This window comes from Berghia stephanieae, chromosome 3 (genome assembly GCF_034508935.2).
Source record: "Berghia stephanieae isolate SIO BIC M18660-M18661 chromosome 3, UCSD_Bste_1.3, whole genome shotgun sequence".
In the NCBI taxonomy this organism is placed as follows: Eukaryota; Metazoa; Mollusca; class Gastropoda; order Nudibranchia; family Aeolidiidae; genus Berghia; species Berghia stephanieae.
This window is the reverse complement of record NC_088362.1, coordinates 7,415,900-7,440,596: the sequence shown is the minus strand read 5'-3', so window position 1 is coordinate 7,440,596 and position 24,697 is coordinate 7,415,900. Positions and strand designations below refer to the sequence as shown.

The following is a 24,697-nucleotide window of genomic DNA, read 5'->3' as shown; positions in this document are numbered from 1 at the left end:
TCCAGCCAGGGTCAGGAAAAAAGCAAGTAATCTCATTCCAAGACAAAGCAATTGGAAACAGATACAGGGGATAGAAGACACAGCAAGTGACTTACTGTCCACTATGGGAGGTCATGAACCAGTAAAGTAAAGGTAACATGATACGGCTGGAACAAGTTGGTCATATACGAGATGTGGTACAGAACATTCCTTTTAAACAAGTTATCTTGAGAATGAGAGTGAGAGATGCTGTGTAACTCTTCATTTGAGCCAAACTTTCTATGAGTTCAATGAAGTTTAGTTTTCGTAGAGGCAGACATGTTAGGGGTAATTCGAAACTGTAAACAATTAAGTATTGTGTTAATTTGAACACCACTATATTGATCTCATCACCATAAAACATCGACTACATTCGTTAGCCTCACATTCAATATTTGAGTAATTGTCTCCTGTATTATAATAATGATAATAATTAATAATAACAGAGTTAAATACTATTTATTATGTAATACTTCATAGAAAAACAAAATCAAGCTTTGCAAAACAATCAAATAAAACAGTAAATTATGAAAAACATGAATTGAAAATGAACAAAACAAAAAATCAAGTTCGTATTATGTGGATAATTTAACACATTTTTGTTATCATGTAAAATTATAAAAAAATTATAATATTTAATGTATAACATGAAACAAAAAATATGTACAAAAAGTAAAGCCATGTAGCTGTAAACTGACCAGCAGTTTATAAAAAAATTTCTTTGTCAAAACATTATTCATTGTGCAAAATAATATATTAAAATGTGTGTTCACGATTCAAGGTTGAATTAAACGAGTACAAATTGGATAATATGAAGCTTATAGATGGTTGTAATTTGAAATATTATAGAATTGAAAAACAAACAAATAAGAAAACTAACATGTGAGCAATGTACGATGGACATTAAACAATTATTGAGAAAAATTATCTTTTGTTTTGTTTTTGTTTTTAAGGGTTTTACGGCGCTTGCAACACATTAAGGTCATATCAGCGCCAGTAAAAAGGAAGAAAATGGGATAGTAAAAAGTTCTCGAATTACAATAAAGCATCCAAGAAAAGGGAAGACAAAGGGGAATTGGTTCAAATAATAAACAGGTGTAGATTCCAAAAGCACTCTATCAGAGTACTTAGTTTGAGATCACTAAAAGTCTCATCCAGACACAAGCATAGGTCCCCGCTAATAGGAACACACTCAAATGTTTTACTAATCATATATAATATAAAGAAAGCATAATACTGTGCATAACAGATAGATGATTTACAATGAAAAAAATATCATGTCCCAAAACTAACTATACATTCGACTGTTTCCCTCTCAGCCAGGGCATCTGGCCAGGACCAGGACAAAACCAAGTAGTCTCACTTTAAGACAAAGACAGAAAGCATGTTGGAAAACAGATATAAGGGGATAGAAGACACAGTATGTACCTCCCTGCCCACTATGGGAGACGATGGACATTAAACAATTATTGAGAAAAATTATCATCTTTTGTTAAATAAACGTAGTATTTTTTAAACAAGTTTGTTTGATATAATTTCAGATATTATTATGATAACTTTGTACGCTTAATCATCGTTAATCAAATGGGTTAGATTTTTTATCCTCTTCATCATTTCCTTCTCCAACTCCTCTTCCTTTTTCTTCTTCTTTTTTTTCTTCTTCTTCTTCTTCCAAATATTCTTCTTTTTTAAAAATTATTTTTCTCCGACATCATTGTCTTCTTATGCTTCTTCTTCTTCCTCCTCCTCATCATCATCATCATCATCATCATCATCGTCTAAATCAATTAACAGTACAGTGCCAAATGAGTAGTAAGTGAATGTCATTGCTCATTTAAGAAAGATAAAGGAAAAAAAATCGCCAAATTATCAACCCCCCCCCCCCCCCACACACACACAGAAACACACACACACACAATCCTACATTTTTGAATACCTTACTTTTTATCCAATAAAACATTTTTCAATAAACATTTCCATTCCACAAGTGTACTAACGCAACCAACCGTGAAATCTACATCTTTCAATGACAATCACCACTTGATATGCCACACAAATTACAGTAAACCTTATGGATTTCTAGACAGGGTGACAAAATCAGGTCGATGTTGAAAATGAAATAGATAATATTCAAAAATGAAATCGGGTGACACGACAAAAATTAATCATCATTTTAAAGTGATAACTTTAAATAATATGTTATTTTTTAAATGTGATATATTATGAGATCATTTGATACCGGTCATGATATTTAATTTAAGTTATCAATATTTGAGAACAAGAGGATGTATGTAAACACTTGAAAATGGGTGCAGGATACAATGCTTGTTGAAACAAAGAAAAAAAAAAAAACAAAACAAAAAACCTCAAAAAAACCCCCAAACACACACACACACACACACACACACACACACACACATGACAACCAACACACAAACGTATATACAACCTTCACCGTGTGTAATATAATATATTAGAGGATTTAGTGAAAGCTTATCACTTCTCTGGCTGGCAGAAAACAACAACTAAATAATCAAATAAAACATTGAAATACATTTTCAACACCAACAGACACCATATCTCAACCCTCTTCTATTATGACCACTTATATCAAAACGTCTAATAAAATAATTACACTTCAAAAACAACCTTTGATACACAAAACGCTTTTTGATACAGGTATAAATAGTAAATAGTTGTGACCTAATTACTTTGGTTTCCGGTTCCTCTTTTAATGCTTTTTATGTATATCAAATATTGACAAACCTCTGTAGAGATTAATTGCGTCATCGCCAACACGAGAGTTGACACGTCATATTTATTTCAGGCTTATGACAGATAATAACTACATACACATTTTTTAACCCTCTCCTTACCAGCCATTTTCAGGATTTTCCCCAAAACTTCACACCCATCTCTAACATAAAATAGATTTTTAATCAATCAGACCAGTAAAATTCTTGCGATACATATTTTTTTAGCACACCATGCTCTACAACACACTGTTCATTTTCTTTAAATGTTATGATGAACCAAAGAAATTTGAATAAGAAAAATGTTGGTTGTATCGTAACGAATGTGACGATTTTCCTATAGTTGGTATGGAGGGGGTTAAAAACCGAGAAAGGACTCTAAGAAAAAATTAATATTGACTTTCCCGCATTGTTGATGCTAACTGGACATGCCCAGAAAATTTCTCACATCTATTTTTTTTTTTTTGGATCTGTCAAGAAGTATTTACCGTTTTAACTTTTTATTGTTGGCTAAGGAAGAGTTTTGAACCTGAAACGTTTTGTGTTAAGTATTGTTTCTTTTCTCTATCTCTTTTTAAACAAAAATTGGGAGGCTTGTCTATAGATAGTATGTGCTTGGCTAAGATGTTCATAACATTGCCATCCGGAAGTATAAAGGACCAACACACAAAACTATGTGTAATCATGAACTTTTATAGTCTGGATCATACCGTTTAGTGAGTATTACTCATAAACGTGGATGGCAAAAACAATAACAAAGACCAGAGTGACGTCAAATTCATTCTATCTATTCATTATTTGTTCATAGTTTTTACAGTTCTCAGTTTCTAGCAGCTCTGTATTCACGTGGTAACAAGTATGTTGAGCATACTGCTATAATTCATTTGTTTCAGTGTATATCTACTTTTAAGGTATAAGTAATAGTAATACACTACCGTTTTATTGAAGAACACAGTATGTGCTATTTGGCTAACACTGCATAAACTGTGTTTTTTAAAAACAACGGCAGAATATGTACAAGCAAAATTTTGATTCTTATAATCTACAACATCTCAAAATCAAAGCTTCTGACATCCACGCACACACACACACACACACAGAGACACACAAACAAGCATAAACAAACACACAAATGTACATGTTTTTTTGGTCAAATCGCAAATCGAAAACTTTTTCAATAAACCCTCCCCCCCCCTCCAAAAAAACCCCCCAAAAAATCAAATAAATAAAAACAACACAAAATTGCAAAATATAAAAGTTACAAAAAATAAAACCTGAAAAAAACCCAACCCTAACCCCCCCCCCCCTAAAAAAACAAAACAAAATCAAACAAACAAAAAAAAAATAATAAAAAAATAATAAAAAACAATCAAAAACATGCACAGGAAATTTTTCAAAAGGAAGCATCAATGCAAAATATTTTTAAAAATCAATGGCCAGATTTTTTTACAAGCATTTCTTTTTTAAAAAAAACCAATATGATAATAATCATTGTTAAAAAAAACAAAACAAGAAGCAAAACCTGCCAAAGAATTTATTCGTAGTTTTGGTCAGGGATTCTTTTTTTCTGCCAAAGAATTTATTCGTAGTTTTGGTCAGGGATTCTTTTTTTCTGCCAAAGAATTTATTCGTAGTTTTGGTCAGGGATTCTTTTTTTCTGCCAAAGAATTTATTCGTAGTTTTGGTCAGGGATTCTTTTTTTCTGCCAAAGAATTTATTCGTAGTTTTGGTCAGGGATTCTTTTTTTCTGCCAAAGAATTTATTCGTAGTTTTGGTCAGGGATTCTTTTTTTCTGCCAAAGAATTTATTCGTAGTTTTGGTCAGGGATTCTTTTTTTTAAAACTCGTCTATCTATCATTCTGCAAAAGTTGTAAAGATTAATTTTCATAGCTACCTATGTCATTTTACTAATGTAAATGTCAGCAAGAATACTTTTTTTTAAAAAAATGGCTGAGTATTAGGTCCTATGATCGAATATGTGATGACCCATCATCTCAAAACGGAAAATAATTGAATTTTTAGTTAAAATAAATGTCTTTATTTATTCAGAAGGGTTAGTTTTTTGTTTCTTATAAACAAAAATGAATATAAAGGCTTCCAAAGAAGAACAAAATACCAGGCATGGAACATTTCGGTCTCAAAACCCTCCTTCAGCCAACAAGAAAACAATGAAAACATAAATTTAATATATAAAATACTTTACTTAAAAACCAGATGGACTGATAAACTTTTACATTCCAATCTCTTATTACAGAAAGGACGAACCAAATATATATCTCTGCCGTCGATATGGTTTTTAAGCAATGTATTTATTTTTTCATTGTTTTTTGTTGTTGGCTGCAGAACCGTTTTGAGCCTGAAACATGACGTATTTGGCATTTTGTTCTTTTTTTTTGAAGATGTTCTATTCATTTTTGTTTATTACTTTTTACAGTCCACAGCTTCTAGCAGCTTGGTATCACTTTGACTTTCGTTTCTTCACACACACACATATATATATATATATATATAAATAAATATATATATATATATATATATATATATATATATATATATATATATATATATATATATATATATATATATATATAATGTAAATTTTCACTCATATTTTTTGCCGAGACGACTCGTTTCTGTGTTTTTCCTTTAGTTCACACTTCTTCAGTCGGCATAATCCATTCTCGGAATGGATTATGCCGACTGAAGAAGTGTGAACTAAAGGAAAAACACAGAAACGAGTCGTCTCGGCAAAAAATGTGAGTGAAAATTTACATTATATATTAGCTCTAACCACCATTATCGAGCACTTTCGTACCTACAAGTACCCACCAACACTCATATATATATATATATATATATATATATATATATATATATATATAATTAATCAAAATATCTAACTTTCCCCAATTCTGACAATTTTAACACTAACCCTCCCCTTACCAAATATAGGAAAATCGTCACAGTCACATTCGTTACGATACAACCAACATTTTTCTTAATCAACTTTCTTTTGTACATCATAAAACTTAAAGAAAATGAAAAGTGTGTTGTAGAGCATGTTTTGCTGAAGAAATTATGTATCGCAAGAATTTTACTGCTTGAGTGATGAAAAATATATTTTTGTGTTAGTTGGGTGTGACGTTTTGGGGAAAATCCTGAAAATGGCTGGTAAGGAGAGAGTTAAGCTCAATATTATTTTTGTTAATGCCGTTTTGAGACGGAGAGTCGCATATTATGTGACCCACAGACTCAGTCTGGTATTGTGGCAGAATTAACTTTATAAATTGCATTTAAACTGCATACTGCATTAAAGTAAAACTTTTGAATATTATGGTTGTTGTACACAAGTGACGACGGCTAAGTGTGACGAAGTTATTTGAATAACATTTAATGCCAAACTAACATTTAATGCCAAACTAACATTTAATGCCAAACTAACATTTAATGCCAAACTAACATTTAATGCCAAACTAACATTTAATGCCAAACTAACATTTAATGCCAAACTAACATTTAATGCCAAACTAACATTTAATGCCAAACTAACAAACACCTCCGAACAATTTCTACGCTGGCACAATTCATGAAAATTTGGTATTTTTATGGGCAGGAATGTTTCAATTTAGCAAATTTTCTTCAAGACGTAAGTAACTCTGATGTAATTTAACTCCCCCCCCCCACCCCACTGGCAAAACGATTTTTTAAAAAATCCCCAAAAGCCAGTCTGCACTAAACAAAAAAACAAGACAACATTAACAACAACAAAAATAAATTGAAAAACAAAATTGAGGTTATAATCGTTACACGATGCTGAAATGAATGATTATATTTTTTTCTGTTATCTATTTAGCTTATTTTGATTTTGCAATGGATATACTGAATGGTGATCAGTTTCATAAAGCTAAAAATTAAATTAAATTATATTTCAGGAATCATCCAAAAGCTCTCGACGAAGTCATTTCAAGGAGCAAATTCTTGTTCTAAAAATGATTCCGCAGCCACTTGAAGAAGTACTTGCTTCAATTTGAAGTGGGTGAGTCTGCATTTGGGATGTAGATTTTTGATCACGATGGTCGTCTTGAGACGGGCCAGAATCGAGGGGGGTTGGAGATGAATAAAGTGAAAGGTTTTGGTGACTCACACAGTCACTGTCTGGGTCATAGTCATAGTCATACAGCTGTCTCCTGGTCTTCCGATTGGACTAATTGAAAGTGTTCTTGGTCTGGGAAAGGCACGAGAACGGGACAAGAATGGGGGGAGGATTATTTATTTAATAATAATGACTTCAATGATGATGACGATGATGGTGATGATGATGATGATGATGATGTTGATGATGATGATAATAATAATAATAATAATAATAACAATAAAAAAAATAATTATGATAATAATGAGAATAATAACAACAGTAATAATAATAATAATATTAATAATAATAATAATAATAATAATAATAATAATAATAATAATAATAATAATAATAATAATAATTATAATAATAATAATAATAATAATAATAATAATAAATATTAATAATAATAATAATAATAATGATAATAGTAATAATAATAATAATAATAATAATAATAATAATAATAATAATAATAATAATAATAAAGATGATAATGATGATGATGATGATGATGATGATGATGATAATGGTAGTAGTAGTAGTAGTAGTAGTAGTAGTAGTAGTAGTAGTAGTAGTAGTAGTAGTAGTAGTAGTAGTAGTAGTAGTAGTAATAATATTGTCCTCCCCCCCCTCCCAATAATTCCTCCTCATCTTCCTCTTCTTAACTCCACCACTACCACCATCACTCCACCACCACCATAACCACCACCATCACTCCCCCCATAACCACCATAACCAGAATACTTTCTAGATAAGCTGCCAACTCCTTGTCCTCGGCCTTCAGCGCCTGCTGCCTGGGCGAATTGCCCTGGAAATCCGTCCTGGTCAGAGAGGCCCCAGCAGCCACCAGCATGTGGCAGATTGTTCGACGCTGGTACCAAGCCGCCTTGTGGAGGGCTGTCTGACCCCTGGGAGAAAAGTAAATCATAAAAATATTGTGACCACCATTGTTTGATTTTGTTTTTAAGGGTTTTACGGCGCTTGCAACACGTTAAGGTCATATCGACAGGAAGAAAATGGGAAAGTAAAAAGTTCTAGAAATACACTTAAAGCACCCAAGAAAAGGGAAGACAAAAGGGGAATTGGTTCATATAGGAAACAGATGTAGATTCCAAGAGTACATTATCAAAGTACTTAGTTTGCGATCACCTAAAAGTCTTATCCAGACACCAGCATAGGACACAACTAAGAGGGAAACACTAAAATGTTTACAAATCATATATAATATGTATACAAAACATAATACGGTCCATAACAGATATGATTTATAAGGAAAAAAAATATAATCTCACAAATTTAACTACGCATTTGACTGTTTCCCTCTCAGCCAGGGTATCCGGCCAAGGCCAGGATAAAACCGAGTAATTACAGAATGCATGTTGGAAAACATATAGGGGGATAGAAGACGCAGTAAGTACCTCCCTGCCCATTGTGGAGGAACCCCACCCAGGTGACCACCATTCAACTACATACTATTGAATATCAACGTCAGAGTTAACCCCCTCCTTACCAACTATAGGGAATGAGATTAGCGGAAGAGTAGCGTCCCTTGATTGGACGTCACCTTACAGAGAGAACGTCAATTTTGTTTTGAAGTGTCTCAAGCGGCTTTCACCGGAAGCGAGGACGAGAGACGCATGCGCACAACCAACATGACGTTCTCTCTTTAATAACTTTTCCGCCGGTGACGTCACAGACTATGGGTGACGTCCAATCAAGGGACGATACTCTTCCGCTAATCTCATTCCCTTACGATACAATCAACATTTTTCTTATTCAAATTTCTTCTGTACATCATAAAATTTAAAGAAAATGAACAGTGTGTTGTAGAGCGTGTTTTGCTACTGAAATTATGTATATATATATGGCAAGAACTTACTGCTATTGTGTTTGAGTGATAAAAAATCTATTTTTTGTTGTGTTAGTTGGGTGTGACGTTTTGGGGAAAATCTGGAAAATGGCTGGTAAGGAGAGAACTAAATACAAAAATTAGATTTAAAAAATGTTAGGAAACGTTAGAAAACAAAATAAAAACACCCCCCCCCCCCACAAAAAACAACAAACAACCCATTCACATAAAACCCCCAGCAAAACAAAAAAGTACAACAGCAAAAAAAGGTTTTATAAAGACTTACTTTTCGTGTTCAACCATGTCTAATATCACAGGTGGTGCTGAAAATGAAATAGATATTTTTAAAAATCAGTTGTCCTTTCTTCCATAATCTTAAATTATAGCCTGAAAGTGAGAAAAAAATACAAACAAACAAACAAAAAAAAAAAACGAAGAGAAACTAGGTTTATCTATTTGTATTTTTCTTTTCCGCTACGCTAAAATTAAATGATAAAATATGATCATTTATATAGACAATTTCTACAGATTTACCATGCTCAATGCGCTTCACAATGTTTCATTTATTGCTCCAACAGGCCGTATGGAACCAATATTTCCATATCATACAGTACCGGTCACCTGTTAGGTGTCCTTTTTTGTACCAAAACTTTTATAACATCCGTCACTGCTTATATCTAGGTACTCATTCACAACCGAGTCGAGTGGGGTAATGTGTGCTAAGTGCCTTACCCAAGGACACGCTGTCGGGACCAGAAGTTTCAACGATCACTATCACTCATCCGGTCACAGCCCACGCTTAGCATCGCTTGACTTTCGTGGCATGACGAGACACCTGTGCCTCTGAGCGTAGCCATCGTAAAGTTATAGCCTGACACTGACCAAAAAATGAGTCCTTGGAGAAGGCTCTTTACTCACATTCTCTCACCGTACTCAGGTGTTAAATGAGTACTTGGCCGTTAACAGCGTTGTCTCTGTCAGAAAAATTGTAACATCGCCCAACAGGCGTCATATCCCGTCCTAAATGTTAAATGTTGCTGTTGGCCAGGGGCCCCTTGGAAAGCGCTTTGAGCACATTTAGTTATATAAAAGCTCAATTTTTTTAAATATCTGGCAACAAAACTTCGATTTCAAGAAGTGTATAGAATTAAAACTCTTTATAAAAGTGTCAAGTAGGATTCCCCCCCCCCCCCCCCCCCCCCCCCCCCAAATCGTTGTTCTACGAGGTTTTCGTATCAGTAGGGAGGTCTGGTTTTAATATCTTAACTTCTTTTCAAAATTGGAAAAAAATGGATCAAAAATGAGCATGTATATAGATCTAGATATTTTTATTCAACTACCATTAACATGTAAAAATTAAAAACATTAGCTTTGAAAATAGCCAATAATTTGTCTCAGAAATAAAATTTAATAAATAGGCATGGGGGTGAAAGTAACCCGGGTAAACAACGGATAAATAAACCCGAAAACGACACCCCCCCCCCCACTTCCATAGAACTTGGTTGTGTACCTTGATCGATGAGAAATTTGACGACGTGTTTATGTCCGAACCTTGCAGCGTGGTGAAGGCACGTCATTCCGTACTGGTCAGTGCTCAACAAGTTGGCCCCTTTGTGGTACAACTCGGCTATCTGATGACACACCAAGTCAGGAATGAGAGGGAGGAGGGGAGGGGTGGTTGGGAAGTAGTTTTATTTCAAGTATTTTACTTCTAGTGTAATGACTTAAAGGTTATTAATTCGTACAATAAGAAAAAGACAAATGCAATTTTCAGGACACCTAAATCGACATAAACGTATTGAACAGCTTGCTCTCACGGGAAAGATAGAAGGTAAAAAGAGTAAAGGTAGACCAAGAAAAACATATTTGAATAGTTTGAACAGCTGGGTGACAAAGAAAGAGAAGAGTAATATTAGTTGTCTGAGATTATCTGATCAGAGAGATGAATGGCGTACCATGATCACCGATGTCTGGCACAGACTTGGTACTTGAAGAAGAAGAAGTGTAATGACTATTCTGCACATGATGACGATGATGATGATGATGATGATGATGATGATTGAGCTTAAAAAAGTCAGCTTTATATAGCGCAATATCCACTAAATGTGCTCAAAGCGCTTTACATGGAGGTGATGACGATGATGGCGATGATAATATAGTGATGATGATTTATGATAATGATGACAACAAAAAAAACCCCCAAAAGAAACAGAACAAAAGAACAAAAAAAAAGAACAGTAACAATTGCTTGTTATCCTTTGGGTCTTTCGCGAAGTACTCGATTCGTAAAGAGCAACAATTGCTAGCTATCCTTTGGGTCTTTCGCGAGGTACTCGATTCGTAAAGAGCAACAATTGCTAGTTATCCTTTGGGTCTTTCGCGAGGTACTCGATTCGTAAAGAGCAACAATTGCTAGCTATCCTTTGGGTCTTTCGCGAGGTACTCGATTCGTAAAGAGCAACAATTGCTAGCTATCCTTTGGGTCTTTCGCGAGGTACTCGATTCGTAAAGAGCAACAATTGCTAGCTATCCTTTGGGTCTTTCGCGAGGTACTCGATTCGTAAAGAGCAACAATTGCTAGCTATCCTTTGGGTCTTTCGCGAGGTACTCGATTCGTAAAGAGCAACAATTGCTAGCTATCCTTTGGGTCTTTCGCGAGGTACTCGATTCGTAAAGAGCAACAATTGCTAGCTATCCTTTGGGTCTTTCGCGAGGTACTCGATTCGTAAAGAGCAACAATTGCTAGCTATCCTTTGGGTCTTTCGCGAGGTACTCGATTCGTAAAGAGCAACAATTGCTAGCTATCCTTTGGGTCTTTCGCGAGGTACTCGATTCGTAAAGAGCAACAATTGCTTGTTATCCTTTGGGTCTTTCGCGAAGTACTCGATTAGTATAAATTGAATTTTAAACAATAAGAATTGAGTTGAAACGAACACTCTCATTATAGAAAGTGAATTTGGTTCTTAAGGGGTAGTCTGTAGTCAAAAATCCATTTTTGATTGTCATGCTAATATTGCTATTCCCTTGTTATTTTCAGATGGTCGGAGGTCTAATTTGATGATTAACACCAAAAAAATCCCCCCAAAAATCTTTTTGGGTACATAGTAAGACAAAATAGGCTAAAAATAGACCAAAAAAAAAACACAAAATTTCATGAAAACTCTAAAAATATTCTTCATTCTGGTCATTTCTTTCCTTATTTCTTTTCCTTTAAACTCAATTTTCCTCATTTTCATTCCGACAAAATACCAGTTCACCAAAGTGGATCAAATGTGACCCATCGTCTCAAAACGGTATTACTTCGGAACGAACCATATGCTTAAAAGCCGAATTAAATGTTAAACTGGTCAGGAATATAAATCGTAGGGAATGGAACCCTAAAAAAAATGGTATCCATTCTCCTCAATAAAACATACAAACTCAACACAAGTTTTATATTTCTGGCTGTAAATTCACTTTTCAACATCTTAACCATCCCGACTTAATACCGTTTTGAGACGAAGGGTCACAAATGTGTTATGTACATGAGGGCTGTCTCCGTCGTTCTTACCTTTTTCATTTCACCGCGCTTAGAAGCATCAATTAGATCTGAAATAAAGATAGTAAATTAATAAAGATTTTAAAAGGAAGAATTCTGATACCAGAAAAAAAGGATAAAGCTCGATTTTAACCCTTTCCTTACCAACTACAGGAAAATCGTCACATTTGTTACCATACAATTTGTTACGATTAATCTTAATCAGATTTTTTGGTACATTACAAGATTTTAAGAAAAAATATTTATTTTATAAAGCTTGTTATGCTGCTAAAACTATGTAAATTTAGTGTGTATGTATTTCTAATGAATTAGAGTGTAAAAAGTCAGGTTCCGTGTTGGGTAGGTATGACATTTCTGGAAAAATCATGTTGTTTTTGTTTTTAAGGGTTTTACATCGCTTGCAACATATTTAGGTCATATCAGCGCCAGTAAAAAGGAAGAAAATGGGATAGTCAAAAGTTCTAGAATTACAAATAAAGCACCCAAGAAAAATAAGACATAGGGGAACTGGGAACAAATAGGGATCGGATGTAGATTCCAAGTACATACTATCAAAGTACTTAGTTTGAGATCACCTATAAGTCTCATCCGGACACAAGCGCAAAATCCAACAAAGAGGAATACACTCAAATGCTTACATTATAAATTCAAAATAATAAATATAATAATACATAACAGAGAGATGATTTACAAGGAAAAAAATATCATCTCCCAAAACAATAACTATGCATTTGACTGTTTCCCTCCCAACTAGGACTCCGGCCAGAGCCAGGAGAAAACCAAGTAATCTCAATCCAAGACAAAGACAGAAAGCATGTTGGAAAACAGATATAAGGGGACAGAAGACACAGTATGACCCCCCCTGTCCACTATGGGAGGTAGGAACCCCACCCAAGAAAAATCATGAATATGGTCGATGAGGAGAGAGTTAACGCAAGTTTTAACCCTCTCCTCACCGACCACAGCAAAATGATTACAGTCGTCACCTTTCTTACATTTTTGTTTTGATCACCATAAATTATGACGATACTTTTTTTTTTTGTCATGGCTATTGAAATTTTATGCTTTGGTGAAGACATTATTCTTAAGTAAATTATATATATAACGTTACGTATTGGTTTTGAGTTTGTTTTGTTTGTTGTTTTTTAAATGTTTTACGGTACTTGCAATACATTTAGGTAATTTCAGCGCCAGTAAAAAGGAAGAAAATGGGATAGTGCAAAAAAATAAAATAAAAAATAAATAAAATCTATATTTGCTAGTACAGGTGCCCAAGAAAAAGTAAGATAAAGGGGACTAGTCCAAACAGGGAACATAGATTCCAAGAGCACACTATCAGTGTACTTGTGGTCCTTGTGGTAAGACACTCGCTTTCTGATCGGGAGGTCCTGGGTTCGAGCCTCGCGCTCGGCGCATAGTTGAGTCCTTGGAAAAGGCTCTTTACTCACATTCTCTCACCGTACTCAGGTGTAAAATGAGTACCTGGCCGCTATCAGCAGTGTCTGTCCGAAAAATTGTAATATCGTCTAACAGGCGGCATTTCCCGTCCTACAAAACATAAATCTGATCATGTTTTGACTTTTACACATTCTGATCACAAGACATATGAAAAGTTCTAGCCAGCATGAAGAATAAAAAGTAATGATTTTCTTTGTTCAGAACCAAGATGGCCGCCGTTGCCGGGCGGCGTGACATCAGGCTATTGAATCCAATTGTACTCACGTTTATCCAGTGCTGATAGCGTATGAGGTTTGTTCTCGGCAGTAGCACTGGCCACAGCTGTAAACATGTAATGCTTCTCATGGACTGATGTCGAGTTGGGAGAACCGGGCTCAGAGCTGCTGTAAAGAGGGGAATAATTCCAAATGATTTTAATGAGAGAGGAAGGTGAGTGGTGGATGGGGGTGGGGGGATGGTAATAAAAACATTTCATTTATTACTACTACTACTAATAAATGATGTGGCCGATGAAGAGTAAGTGCAGTGAGACAGTGCCGAAATAATATACGAAGAAATCCCGATCCTCTAACCCCCCCCCCCCCTCCCAATAGATAAAATAATATAACACATTCGAGTAAAATGCTACTTTCAACCCAAAATAATATACCCTAGTCACTTCAAAGACGGACTCAAGATTTTAAGGCATATATTATCTGTGTTAGAGAAATGATTCTATGTGACCCTCCGTCTCAAAACGGTATTATGTCGGGAGGATTCAGACCCTAAAAAGTGAATTTAGAGATAAAATGATGAGAAATTGGAGCTTAGAAGTTTTTGAAATGCAAGAAATAGTCTTTATACTAGACGATAACGTACAGAAATTAAACCCAAGTTGGATATTTGTGGCTATGAATTCAATTTCCCTTACCGAGTGGATCCCGACATAATACCGCTTTGATACGGTGGATCACCTATTGGAAAATCTTGATAACTCATGACAAAGAGAAAAAAAAAATTCCAGTTTTATCCATTGAGATGGGAACCCGAGACTTTCGGTCCCACTGCGAATGGTTTACTATTGTACGTCATCGGCATGCCTCCACCTACTACAACTTACTCATAACCAGTTACCTGTCCCTACTCTGGAAAGACATGGATTTAAATAAATTTGGCCAGAAAACTCGTCCTTCAAATTATAGCGATCGATTTTAATGACTTTCATCTTGGAAAAAAAAAACCCTCTGAAACCACCTGGGACCCACGCGAGGTCCCAAGTTTGAAAGTTTTTGACAAGATGAGAGTCATTGAAATTGATCAACAATTAATTGAAGGAAGATTTTTCTGGCCAAATCTTTAAATACGTATCTATCCGGAGTACGACTGTTAACTGGTTAATTTCGTATAAACAGTCATAAACTAATAGAGGACGCTTAATTGAACCATAATATTAATGATATAATCAACAAGCAGAAAAAACAAAGAGAGAGATAGAGAGAGAGAGAGAGAGAGAGAGAGAGAGAGAGAGAGAGAGAGAGAGAGAGAGAGAGAGAGAGAGAGAGAGAGAGAAACAAAAAACAAACAAAACACGGGTGTAAGAAAATGGCCTTCAAAGGAAAAATGATACATTAAATAAAATTAAACTACATATTCATCATGCAAGGATATTATAAATAAAACGGACGTAGATAGAAATAAACCAACGTGAGTAATTCTAGATTCATATTATATATACGTGGCTGTCCTCATCATTTGTGACCTATCGCCTCAAAACGGTATTATGTCGAATCGATTTAGAAGTGCTAAAAGTTGAACTTATAGTGAGAATGGAAAATATGGATTTATGTTTGTATGTGTTAATGAGGACAACATATTCTGTAATTTTCAAAGTGACGAAGACATTTCTAGCCATTTTAAAGTAAAAATAACATTATAGTATCAGGGCAATCTCGACATAAAACTATTTTCAGACAAGAGGTCACATTTTCTGTGTGTTTTGTCTGTCCTCTACGAAGGCCATGGACTGAAACGTTTTTTGTTTGTTTGTTTGTTGCCACATGTCCTCTATATATTTTTTCATACATAGCTGCTTTACACGTTCTCATATTGAGGGCGGATTTAGAGTGTGGTGCAACCATAGATTTATAACTAGTAATATTTATACACACCTATGGGTGCAATCGAATAAAATAATGAAATTGCTTAAATAAAGCATTTTCACACTTTTCCCATAATAATAATGCTATATAGATACTCGTATTTATACATAATGTCGATAGTGCAAACAGACGTAACTGAATTTATAATTAAAAGAACACAGAGCATAAAAGTAAAACAAAGGTCAGTGACATGTGGGTTTTTTTTCTTGCATAGTAGATATACGACCGTATAGGACACCAATTCAGAAAAGTGAGTGGAGCAGGCACTTATGTTGGTAACAACAAGAGATGAAGTGAGTAGAAAATAGAGAATAAAACTTTTTACATTTTTATTCTCTATTGTCTTTTGGCACTTTTCTACTCAGGACACGAACTCAAAGCTTTGGGAGGAAAACCATATCATACAGATCTGACAAACAAAGACATGAAGGCCTTTATGTTGAATCTAAATCTGAATGTTACTCGAATTCGATTCAATTCTGAGTATTTATTTGTATTCGAGGCCGGAGAGAGCTTTTGAATGGGAGAGCCATTGTTTGGTTTTTAGGTTGAAGGATTTTGATTATCTTCGCTGGAAGATGCTATTTTGCCTTAGACATTAAACTTTTGCTCCATTTGTAGATTGATTAAAATTATCTACAACCTGTCAACTTCTTAAACTTGAGACTTTTTAAACAATGTCGGGTTAAGACTTTTAGACAAAGGGCACAGTGACCATTCGAGCTTCTTCATCATCATCATTGCCTTTTTCACCCTGGGTCAGGGTATTGGCCACAGACAATCAGTTTCCACCTTTCTCTATCCTGAGCTAACCTTTTTACCTCGTTCCATGTCTTATCACTTCTCTGTATATCAGCTTCTTTAATTCTTCTCCATGTTCCCCGTGGAACTTCCCCTTAAATTTCTGCCCTGAGGGTTCCAGTCCAATACTTTCGAGCTTACAGCAGTATAATTTGCATATAGCTCTGATGGTGAGTAACTCTTTACGACCAGATCATGTAAACGTTTCTATTGCATGAAACAGACTGGCAAATTCGTGTACCCTTTTAACCGTGCACTCTATCTTACAGATCCAATGGCCCAGGTAGCCAAAAATTCGTTCTAGTTTCTGGTGTAGTAAATGGATTAAAAATAGCGTGCTACCCTTTTAATACTAGTGCGCAGGTCTATCTCAAGTACTTTCTGATAGATCTAACTATTACAGCTGCCTAATCACTGATGGTTAGACAGAAGGGTCACAATCCCCCTCCCCCCCCTCCAACAAACCACTGAATTTGGAATTGATAACGGAGCATTTGCCTTTCGTGCTTCTGTACCAAATAAGCTATCGTGGCCATACATGATAAGTAAACCATATAAAGAAAGTTGGCTTCACTTGCAAGCAACCACACGACATAGACACAGAAAATTGAAATATATAGACTGTGCTCAAGGATAACATAAAAACGTACATTTTCCAAACCGAATGAAAATGAAGGTTTAAATGACGACTATAGAAATTAAAACATCAAAACACAAATCTTTCTCTTAGACATTCTAAAAATAGAACGACACAAAGGGAATGGTGGGTGAATACATTAGTATAATATAAAAAATTAAACTTGGTAAACAAGTTGAGATAGAAAATATTATGAGACAAAACAAAATAATTATGCACACAATACACACTATTTCTCGAATACACCAATGCTCAATGCGCTTAATTTTGCTTTCTTTACATTTTCAATATCGAGGGAAGACATAGAAAACACATCAAAGCCATCAACTCACCAGCAATTAATATTAATAATGCTATTTCAAATGAAATGTTATCCTGTAAAGACTTTAATGATCAGGCTGTACAAAATTTAATATAAAATCCAATATCACCTGAATCAGAGCATTTGTGCGTAAACGCACACACCCCCCCCCCACACACATACACACACACACATACACCCCCCCCCCCACCATAAAAAAAAGAAACCCGAGCAAAACAAACAAACAACCTTTGAGGTGGTAACCTAAGATGTTGCCTATAATATATTCCTTGAGATAGTGTGTCCCTTTTAAAAAAAAAATCACTCATGTTGTCCAATTAATAAAAAAAAAATGATAGCGGTGAAGGACTGGCACCAGGGATCTGCCGGACCACAGCACACATCATTATCCGTTTTTCCATCTTGTACCGCATTATTTCGGCAAGATCAAAATTTTAAAAACCCCTGGCCTCCGCCAACGTTTCTCCCAACTGGACGTGCAGAGGCAATTTCTACCATCTGTATATTACGTAAAGTATTGTCGTTTTAACTGTCATTGTTGAAGACCTGAGATACGCATTCCTCCCACCAAATCCAAGCATCAGTAACACACTTTATAGTCACCTGGAACAACTACAAAAGACGTCTAACTTCTACGTCATGGCACAAGACCGAAGGGCTAGAGCTCAGGTGGTCGCTGGTTCGGATAAGTAAGTAAGTAAGTATATATCATAGATGTACCAAATCCAAGCATCAGTAACACACTTTATAGTCACCTGGAACAACTACAAAAGACGTCTAACTTCTACGTCATGGCACAAGACCCAAGGGCTAGAGCTCAGGTGGTCGCTGGTTCGGATAAGTTAGTAAGAAAGTAAGTAACTGTCATTGTTGTTGGCCGATGGATGATTTAGAGCCCAAAAAAGTTTCTTGTTCAGTGTTTTGTTCTAATTTGAAGATCTTGTATTCATTTTCGTTAAATACCCTTTCCACTCCTCGGCTTCTAGTACATTAGTTTAGGCCTACACCTCGTCATTTTGCAACAACAGCCATTGCGGCAGGACTTCTAAAAAACAGTCAGAGAACGGGCCATACAATTTGTGAAACATGTTTGAATCAGTCTGAAATTAACATAGGTAGGTACTCCATTCTTGGAAATTATTGTCAACTTCTTGTGTCCAAAACTCAAATCATTTTTTATAATTTGATATTGTTTTCACAGTTGTTAATTCCATTTAAAAAACAAAACGTCTTTGCATTGATCTTGTGAGTGGCCATCACATTAATCTTCATCATCATTATTTCTATGAGTAAAACAAAAAACAACAAGAAAATAACAAACAAACAAACAGCAAAACATCGTGCAAAGATAATAAAATAACAACCACACAAGATCAAGCATTCTAGGTAGGTCCTTTCTATCTACAAGTCGGAGAGAGAAAAAGAATAATATAAAAATAACCCATCAAAGATCAATAAAAATATAAGTGCAATGCAATGTGGCGGGGACTTGAAACTCAAGACTTTTCAATATCAATCATGTCATCAATATTTATATAGATGACCTTTTGAACGTTCGTGGGGATGACAAGAATTCCTTTTTCATCATACGAACGTTATGTTAGTTGTAGAGTAAATTATACAATTAAACTAATCTCATTGTTTTAAGTCGGTTTGCGCTATTGATAAAATGAGACAATGTCTCTAAAACGTCAAAGGTTCCTGACAAAGAGTCTGACAACATGGGAGTCAGCGACCGAAGAGATGAGGCCTATTTTCTGTTCATAAATCCATTTGTTCAATGGTGGCATTTTATTTCTTTGTCTTTTTAAAATGGTTTTACGGCGCTTGCGACACATTTAATGTAATTTCAGCGCCAGTAAAAAGGAAGAAAATGCGTCTAGATAGTAAAACCATTTCCAGATTTACAATTAAAAGCACACAAGAAAAAGTAAGACAAAGTGGAACGGAACAAATAGGGAACAGATGTAGATTCCAAGAGCATGCTGCCATTGTGCATAGTTTTAGATCACCTAAAAGTCTCATCCAGCCACAAGCATAGGATACCACTAATAGGAAAAATACTAAAATGCTTATATTATTATACAAACATTGAAGGTGGTATTTTAAATGCTTTTATTCGGATTGTCCTATAAAATTAAGAAATGACGAAACAATGCTTTGTAAAAAAAAAAAAAAAAGACAAACAAACAAACCATACCCTATTAAAGTGAAATTCAAGCCATGCCACCACATCTTCTATTGTACTGACATTTTAGCACGGGTGGCGAAAAAAAAATAATCTCTCAGTAGAATTTAATTAAAATAAAAGTAATGAAAAGCTTTGTCGGAAGGCAGTTGAACCGGAATGCTTCCCTTTCGTGTTCGGCACTCCTACTTCATTTAGTTTTAGTGCCTGTATTCATCAGTTTTCGAAGATGCCTCTTTGATACCAAGTAAGGACAATCTTTTGATTCCAAAGACAATCTCTTGATACCAAAGACAATCTCTTGATACCAAAGACAATCTCAGATTAACCAGTTAACTGCAGTACTCTGGGAAAACTCAAATTTTTAAAATTTGGCCAGAAAACTTGTCCTTCAAATATCGATCGATTTAAATGTCCCTATCTCGGTAAAAAAAAATTAAAAAAAACTCTGCGCGAAGTCCCAGTTTGAGAGTTTTTTTTTTGCCAAGATGAGGGTCAATTAAATCTATCGAAATTTGAAGGACGAGTTTTCTGGTCAAATTTTTAAAATACGATTTTCTCCAGAATACGGTAGTTAACAATACAAAAATAATGTAAACATGGATTTGATGGCCTGATGAATTTTTTTTTTTTAGACTATAAGGCCAAAATAATAAATTTTTTGGACATTTTTTTCTTCCTCGCCACCGTGCATTATAATTATAAGATCATAATAATCTGCGTCACTCCCCGAACCTGTTTTCAAATCCGGGTACTGAAGGAAGTTGCAAAAGGTTCTCCTGACTGCCCAGCATTTCCAAGGAGTCTGGTGACCTGGAATGGTTGACCACGGAGTAAACATCAAATACAACTTCTAAAATATAGGGAATGAGATTAACGGAAGAGTAGCGTCCCTTGATTGGACGTCACCGGCGGAAAAGTTATTAGAGAGAGAACGTCATGTTGATTGTGCGCATGCGTCTCTTGGTCCTCGCTTCCGGAGACACTTCACCGAAAGCGAGGACGAGAGAGACGCATGCGCAAAACCATGTTGACGTTCTCTCTGTAAGGTGATGTCCAATCAAGGGACCCTACTCTTTCGCTAATCTCATTCCCTATAGATGTCGTAATCTGACAACACTTGATTAATATGGAAATATGTGACCCTTCGCCTCAAAACGGTATAAAGTCGGGTTGGTTATATAAGATGTTCAAAATTGAATGTATAGCCAGAAATATCAGACTTGTGTTGAGTTTGTATGCATTATTGAGGAGAATGGATACCATATTTTAGGGTGCAAATGCCAACAATTTATATTTTTGACCAATTTAACATTAAATTCGGCTTTTAAGTTTTACGCATCTGGTTCGTTCCGACATAATACCGTTTTGAGACGATGGGTCATATATATTTTTGTGTGTTGTTGTTGTTGTCTGCAAATATCTTTGTACTTTTCATTGAACGTTATTGTAATAATTAATTAATGACAGAAACATGTACATAAAAATCCAGTAGGAAGTATCATTTTTGGACTTTTGGGACGCCAAAGTGGGGACATTCAGAAGATCGTTGTTGTCTTAAACATAATATATTTGGGGGGGAGGGTGGTTGGGTGAGGGTGGGGGGGGGGGGGGGGGGGGGGGGGGGGGGAATTACACAAATTAATAGCAATCTATGAATAAGGAGAGAAACTAATTAAGATAATTAAAGAACATAAGACCCGCCGTTAATGGGATTAATAAGGATTTCCATACCAAAGTTGTTTTTTTTTTAATATAGAGATTTATGTGCATATGCAAATCATTTTAAAACTTTTATTAGATCATCCTTATGTGTGTGTTAACCCTCTCCTTACCACCCATAGGAAAATCGTCACATTTGTTACGATGTAACCAACAATTTTCTTATTCTGATTTCATTTTGTTATAGTTATAGCCATAAAAACTCGACACTGTGTTGCAGGGCTCATTTTTCTGAATAAAATATTATAGCATACATCTACCCGTCACTTTTCTGTTTGAAAAATCTATTTTTGTGTTAGGTGAGTATGAAGTTTCGGGTAAAACTATGAAAATAGCTGGTAAGGAGGGAGTTAAGTGATTCTTGTTTGTTTTTGTTTTTTTTTTTTCCTTTTTGTGTGTAGATAAAGATGAGAAGAGTTAAAGCATAAGCCATAAGCTGATAAGCGGACAAGAAATGTTAAGGCTAAACCACCGGGTGATGATAAACAATGCCATGTTACTCATAATATAATTCATATTATTATAATATTGAAATTAATTCAAGGATTATCAGTAATTTGAAATAGCAGTTTAAAAAATGTTTAAAAAAAATTAAAATAAATAATCACTTTGCAAGATCCCCAAGCCAACAGCAGCAATTAACACAAGGACGATACACAACGCATGTATTTATTTCCGACATAGCGTACAAGACTATTTATTTATTCAAGCCTGGTACTGGTACCCCATTTGATACACGAGTATGGTGAGAAAATGTCAGTAGTTACCCGAGTCATTTGCCTATGAATCAACGTTGTTGTGCAGCTGACAGCGAGTTTCGAACCACGGACTTACAGATTAAAAGTCCAGTGTCAGACCCCAAGAACACAACGCCGCACAAAATAAATAAATAAATAAATAAATAAATAAATAAATAAATAAATTTATAAATAAATAATAAATAAATAAATATATAGATAAATAATAAATAAATAAATATATAAATAAATAACACATCAATTAATAATTAAATAAATACAAAATAAATAAATATATATATAAATAAATAATAAATAAATCAATATATAAATAAATAAATAAATCATAACTATACAAATAAATAAATAAATAAATAAATAAATAAATGCATAAACAAAATAATTAAATAATCTTTGGTCAAATAGAAAGTAGACGGAGTGTAACTGAGCGGTCCTTTGATTTATTTAATAACATTAAATCACGCATCAAATTCAACATTAATAGCAGTTATGGCAGTGCGGCGTATGTGGTCTTGTGGTATGACACTCGCTTTCGGATCGGAAGCTCCTGGGTTCGAGCCTCGCTCGGCGCATAGTTGAGTCCTTGGAAAACGGCTCTTTCCCTCACACTCTATCACCGTGCTTAGGTGTGATATAAAATGAGTACCCTACCTGGCCGTTAACAGCGTTGTCTCTGTCGGGGAAAAAATGTAATACCGCCTAAAAAGCGCCATGTCTCGTTCTATATGTTACGTATTGCTGGTGAATAGTGACCCACTGTAAAGCGCTTTGAGCATGCTTGGTGGATATTGCACTATGTAAAAGGCTCAGGCTCAAAAGCTGAAGCTATAAACAAAAGTTAAAGTCGTTCTGTATGATGAGTGAGAGTTACTCTTATTCAATGATTTATTCGTTTTAATGTGATAAGAAAATTATAAAATTACTACATACGCCTGAAAAAATATGATGAAACAAAATTAAAGAACATACACATATCTACAGTTTCTCTATTAAAAAAAAAAACAAACAACACACAAACTAAACCAAACACCTGAGTGTTCGTTCATTAACCCTCTCTTCACCAATCATAGGAAATCGTCACATTCGTTACGATGAAATCAACAATTTTCTCATTCTAGGTTCTTCTTTATATCACAAAATTTAAAGAAAAGCCTTTGTTCTAGCTATAAAATCTCGATACTGTGTTGTAGAGCTCATTTTGCTGAACAATTTTATGTATAGAATGTACGTATTGTTTTTCTGTTTGAGTAAGAAAAATCTATCTTTATGTTGGGTTGGCCTGATGGTGCAGGGAAAATTCTGGAAATGGCTGGTAAGGAGGGAGTTAAAAGAATTATGTCCACTATTCAAAGGTGAAAAGAAAATACAGATCATTTGTGACGTTTATATTACGTTATTGATACAATTTAATATCAATACGCTTCAACAGTCGTAACGTCACTTCCTTCGTAATGACGCATGGTAACTTAGTAACTGGCTCTAAACTATCGGAACAATATGAAATATTTCTCCGACGAGCATAAAAGCGTATCCAGAGAGGAAAAAAAAATCCATTATAAATCTGATCATATTTTGACTTATACACATTCTGATCACAAGACATATTACGAAAAGTTCTAGCCAGCATGAAGAATAAAAAAGTGCAGATTTTATTTGTTTAGAACCACGATGGCCGCCGTTGCTGGGCCACGTGACATCAGACTATTGAATCCAATTACAATAGTAATAATAACATCCCTTTCAAATCCTCCAAAACTTGAAAGGAATAAAACATGAAACCAGAGCAATGAATAGTAGTATAATGATTTCAAATTTCAAGAATAAACAATAAAAAAAAAAAAAACAAAAAAAAAAAAAACAAATTGCTCCATTAAACAAAATTATATCATGAATTAATTTCCAAAACATCGCATAATTGCTTTTGTAGAAAAATACAATTCATCTACAAAGAAGCAACACAATGATGTTTTTAGCAGGGGAAATCGGGAATAATGGATGTTATCGGTCTATCTAATTTGTTGTGATACAACCTCATTTAACTCAGATAGCGTCCTCAGATCACTAATACCAAAATAACATTGACACAGACTTTAAAAGAAAATCTTAATTTATTTTCTATAATCCAAAAAGAGAAATTTACTTCTTTCTTGCATTTCTGCATCCAATAAATTGTTTTGTTTGATTATTCTATCATAAGGTATTTGAAAAAAAAATTTTTTTTTTAAATTCGGACAAGTTTCTAATGCCACTGCTCGGCCTTGAGAACGCTCTATCACTGCGCGGCCTTGAGAACGCTCTATCACTGCGCGGCCTTGAGAACGCTCTATCACTGCGCGGCCTTGAGAACTCTCTATCACTGCGCGGGCTTGAGAATGCG

General features: G+C 34.8%; 1 protein-coding gene across 1 annotated transcript in view; it reads right to left on the bottom strand.

The window, feature by feature from the left end:
- Nucleotides 1–6,602: 6,602 nt before the first annotated feature.
- Nucleotides 6,603–24,697, bottom strand: part of LOC144967079 (diacylglycerol kinase zeta-like) — a 237,535-nt gene continuing 219,440 nt past the window's right edge. The window contains exons 24-30 of the mRNA XM_078903900.1: nucleotides 20,576–20,653; nucleotides 14,019–14,137; nucleotides 12,309–12,346; nucleotides 10,269–10,389; nucleotides 9,045–9,081; nucleotides 7,654–7,817; nucleotides 6,603–6,996 (exon numbers count right to left, since the gene is read on the bottom strand). Of these exons, the coding sequence (XP_078760026.1) occupies nucleotides 6,944–6,996; nucleotides 7,654–7,817; nucleotides 9,045–9,081; nucleotides 10,269–10,389; nucleotides 12,309–12,346; nucleotides 14,019–14,137; nucleotides 20,576–20,653 (610 nt within the window). The 3' untranslated portion in view covers nucleotides 6,603–6,943. The remainder of the gene's footprint in view (nucleotides 6,997–7,653; nucleotides 7,818–9,044; nucleotides 9,082–10,268; nucleotides 10,390–12,308; nucleotides 12,347–14,018; nucleotides 14,138–20,575; nucleotides 20,654–24,697) is intronic.